The sequence below is a fragment of the Hyposmocoma kahamanoa genome, unplaced genomic scaffold, assembly GCF_003589595.1.
Source record: "Hyposmocoma kahamanoa isolate Upper Pololo Valley unplaced genomic scaffold, ASM358959v1 116771, whole genome shotgun sequence".
Lineage (NCBI taxonomy): Eukaryota > Metazoa > Arthropoda > Insecta > Lepidoptera > Cosmopterigidae > Hyposmocoma > Hyposmocoma kahamanoa.
The window spans coordinates 21,082-25,649 of NW_020653396.1; the positions used below are offsets into that span (position 1 = coordinate 21,082).

The window sequence follows — 4,568 nt, forward strand, 5'->3', positions numbered from 1 at the left end:
CTTTGCTGCCGAGCGAAACACACAACTTTTCATCTCAATAAAGCGAGGAAATAGATGAAAGAAAAACAATTGAACTGTAAAACATGAGTTTTTTAAATTAAAAGAAAAAGTTATTTTCGAATGCGTTCTGAATTTACACCTCATCAATTTTTTATTCTTGCTTGTACTTTTATTTTGTGTGATTAAGTGATTATTGAAAATATTTTAGTCCTTCAACGAATTAAAATAGTTTAATAAACACAATTAGTTATCATTGTCAATTTAATATCAACAATAATAAGAATGAAATATACCAACGGAATTATATTACATAAATAAGTAATGTACGACAAGTCGCTTATTTGAACGTGTCATTATTTTTTTTCTCAGTTTTAATTTCAAAAACCTTTTCAATTATGAAGTTACCTGCTGTAGTTTGCGCCTCCAAGAACAACAGGCACCGCAAAGTGCTCTAAGGCATGCAACAATTTTTCAGAGACATAGTCTGCACAAAACGAATTTTCAAACGCTAAATAAAAGTAATAATCTGACTCTATCCGAGCAAAACATTCTTCCATTTCTTTGTAACGGCCTGGACAATAGAGATCACCGCAAACTCCATACACATCTAAACGATGTCCATATTTGTTTAATTCTTTTTTTAATTCGTAGATGAAGTCCATACGATCAGTTGGTTCACAATTGGACACAAAACATGCTGCAGCAATATGTTTCTTCTGCAGTTTATTTCTAATGTACGTACTTGTTTCATTCATCTGCGATAAATCTAACCAGTGCATATCCATTTTGGGCCCTATTACTTCATTAAATTGGTCTTTTATTATCACGTATGGTAACGGAATATCTGAGTCGAGTTTATAAGTCCAAGTTAAATTAAAATATCCATTATATCGTTCGTGAAGCAAATGAAAAGCAGCTGGTTCCCATGCTGAAAAAACATACTTTTGATATGGCGATCGTTCAGAAGGTAACTCTGTGTCTTCGTCCAACGTCAAGCTATCAAACATTATGATATCGAACGCCAAGATGTCATTGAAGTAGTTTGGATTTTCCGTTATGAAACAATTTCGGAAGGTGCATTGCCTGTTAACAAAAGCATTTTGCTCCCGTTCCACGAATTTAAATGGTTCTATCATTGTTGGATGCCACAAAAGGATATAAATTAGATCACTATTTTTTATATTATTAGCAGTCACTTGGAAAATATTGCATAATATGGATATTGTAGATATGAGATAAACTTTGCGTGCATTCTTCATGCCTTTCCTGCCAACCGGTATGAATTTAATATGCATTTTATGTTGTTTTTTTTTTATTATAAAAAAGTCAATGGAAGGTAACCTCCCTTGCGCGCGCGTAGACAGCTTATGCAAAACATAAGGAATTGTTTTATAGGTATTTTATAGATCTTTGATTACAGCACGTTTAATACTGTTATGATAATGAAATAATTAATACCATATTTGCCTGAGAAAAAATGAACAAACGTAATTTAAAAAATGTTCTCAATAGATTCCATAGGATTTTTTTTATTAAATTGAGTTAAAGGCTCATATTTTTAAACCATGTAACATATATATGCAAAAATCTAAACTTTTCTTGGTTGTACAGAAGTCGATGCAATACAAAAAGGAAGGATTGTAAAACATAATTAATAACAAAGTGTTAGAACTGTCTTTAGTTCGAAATGTAATTTACTATTAGTAAAACTACTAACATAGTTTATAAGGGTTACTTAACTAACAACAATAATAATATTTGTCCAAAATAAAGTAAATTGCTATAATTATCACATGAATACTATAAAAACAATATTTTACTTTATCCGATTTATTGTCGGATTGCGTAAATATGATAATGTCTCCGAATTTCGCGCTCGTTTAAAATGGCTGCCAGTTCGCCTCCGCCTTGATGTACATATCCTGTCCACACTTTTTAATATACTTAATGACCATAACTCATTCTTACCTTCGTTTCCGGTTTAAGCTGCTGCCCCCTCCCATCACTAAAATGCTCATTTGTCCCAGCTGCAATACAAATTTTTTTTCAACTCTTTTTCTTCTCGAGCAGCGCAGTTGTGGAACAGACGCCCTTCTCACATCCAATCTAGTATGTCAATCGCTTCCTTCAAGAAAAAGTTGATAGCGCACTTGCTGAACTCTCTACGTAATCATCTTATATGTGTATTTTATGTATTTGTATATATATATATATTACTTTTTATATATTTTTAAATGTTTATAATACTTATGTAAGTGGTATAATTTATTTATTTTTATTTTTTATTATTTATTTTCTATTTACATGCTAAGTTTATTATTTTTCTCCTTCCTTTTTACTTGCACAATGTTGTCCGCTTATGACCTTTGTTCTCACTGCCTTGGGTTGGCTTGAAGAGATCTCTTTTAGGGATAAGTCCACCTTTGCTCACTTTCTCTATAATTAAGTTTTCTGATGTATTTTTGGTGCAATAAAGAATATAATCATAAAAAGTCACAATTAATACAAGGAAAATACAAACAAAGGGTCCTGCTATACAAGACAATATAACTAATAGAACGGGCATACGTGCACAACAAAACAAAAAAAATGTAATATAAAAACAATAGAATAATGTAAAATTATTATAAATTACTTGAATACTTAGATAAATACATATTTCATAATATAATAAGATATGGATGGAATAGTACGTAGATAAATAATGCTCTTTAACTCTCACTTGAAAAATAGCTAACGATTTATTTACGTAAACAGTATAGGAAGTGCATTCCAAAGCCTGACCGCATGAACAGTGAAGAAGTGAGAAAGCATGGAAAAGATAATAAGAGAGCGACAGGATTTATCCTGGGACCTAAGAAAGCTGAAACGCTTTTTTAGGTACCCGAGAGACAGACGGTTATGTAAAATATTATAAAGAATCTCCGCAAGAAGTTGCATACAATATGCAAATTCCTGTGGAGACGGATGAGAAGCTGACTGCGGAAATGTGAAATTCAGTCATATTTTCCGAAGCCCAAAGATCAAGGTTCATCTACATAGGTTTTGCAATCGTTCACGCTTATTTAGCAGCTCTTCAGTAGCATCCAAATAGCAGGAATCAACATAGTCTATGAAGGGCAAAATAAGAGATTGAACTAAACATATCTTGGTTTTTATAGGTAAAACGTTTTGTAGTGGCACCTTTATCCAAACAAAAATATTTATTTTTATTTTATTATTAAGGAATAACAACAGTCAACTTAAATGTAAGTAGTATCTTAATAACCTAACTTCAGTACAAAGTACTAAAAAAACCGGCCTCAAAAGTCATTCATGCCCTGGTTTACCACCCTTAGAGGTGGAATATTTTCTTCAAATTTAAATGGGACCACTTCTGAGATACCCTCTTTCAAACAAAGAATCGTCAAAATTGGTTCACAAATGGCGGAGTTATCGAGTAACATACATACAAAAAAAAACGTACAGTCGAATTGAGAACCTCCTCCTTTTTTTTGAAGTCGGTTAAAAAGAACAATGTTTGTCTTAGATCAGGTAACCATAATGATGTAAATTATTAGTCTTAATAATAAACAATGCAAAAAAAAATTAGTAATGGGCTACATCATCGTCAACCCATTTATATGTCCCACTGCTGGGCACGGGTTTCCTTTCAGGTGAGGGATTAGGCCACGTTGGCCATTGGCCATTGGGGACCCGAATTGGCGGGTTGGGGACTTCACACGTTTTCCGAGGGTTGTGAACCTTCGACGTGCAGATTTCCTCACTATGTTTTCCTCCACCGAAAAAGTCATGGTAATTTTCAAATTAAATTCGCACACAAATTCCGAAATCGCGAGGTGCGAGCCCGGATTCGAACCCACGGCCTCTGCTTAGATGATAGGTAACCCAAAGGTAAACATTAGGCTTAGAAGATTTAAAATTTTATTAAAATTGATGATGAACTATTTTTCGCGATGTTACAAATATTAATATTATCAAATATTTCCGATATATTTTAGTAATGACGAATAACGATTTTACCTGTTGTAATAATGTTGGAGATCTACTACTTTTGCAAGTAATTAAATGTCATTTAATTTGTTTGAAAATTATTCTCCTAAATCAAACTGCGCTCCGATTGGCCAGCCCGAATTTAAGACAATTGATGGTTGTCGTCAATTGTTTCACTTCAAGTCGACCAGTTTTACTTGAGCTTTGCTATAATGGATGAAAATTGAAAAATTACATAATTTAATATTTAATAACCGATGAAATGTGATTCCGTTTGTTTTGTAATTAAATATTTTGCTATTTTTCCCACGCCACCGAATGGAACAGCCCTTCATTTCTTACAATGAATACAGAATATTTTTGGAATATACGGAGACGTACGCACGGGTCAGTTGTTGGCGCTGTACTATCTCAGCTTTCTAATTTGTGATTTATGTAATGTTCCCTTTTTGTTTTAAATAAAGTAAAACACGAAAATTTTGATTATCCAGTGAACACTACGCCAACATAATTATTGGACCTGTTCTGTTTTTATTTTGTTTTTGTTTCTTTAATCCTATTTTCACAAAATTCAT

The 4,568-nt window shown here is 32.7% G+C and overlaps 1 protein-coding gene across 1 annotated transcript; it reads right to left on the minus strand.

Annotated features, from left to right (window-relative positions):
- Positions 1-401: 401 nt before the first annotated feature.
- LOC113239880 (alpha-(1,3)-fucosyltransferase C-like) lies at positions 402-1,136 on the minus strand. Its single transcript, XM_026477037.1, has one exon. It carries the CDS (start codon positions 1,134-1,136, stop codon positions 402-404), a length of 735 nt encoding a protein of 244 aa, XP_026332822.1.
- Positions 1,137-4,568: the final 3,432 nt, after the last annotated feature.

Bases quoted from the DNA above. Each gene is read 5' to 3' on its own strand.
- LOC113239880 (XM_026477037.1), bottom strand. From the start codon at position 1,136: ATGATAGAACCATTTAAATTCGTGGAACGGGAGCAAAATGCTTTTGTT.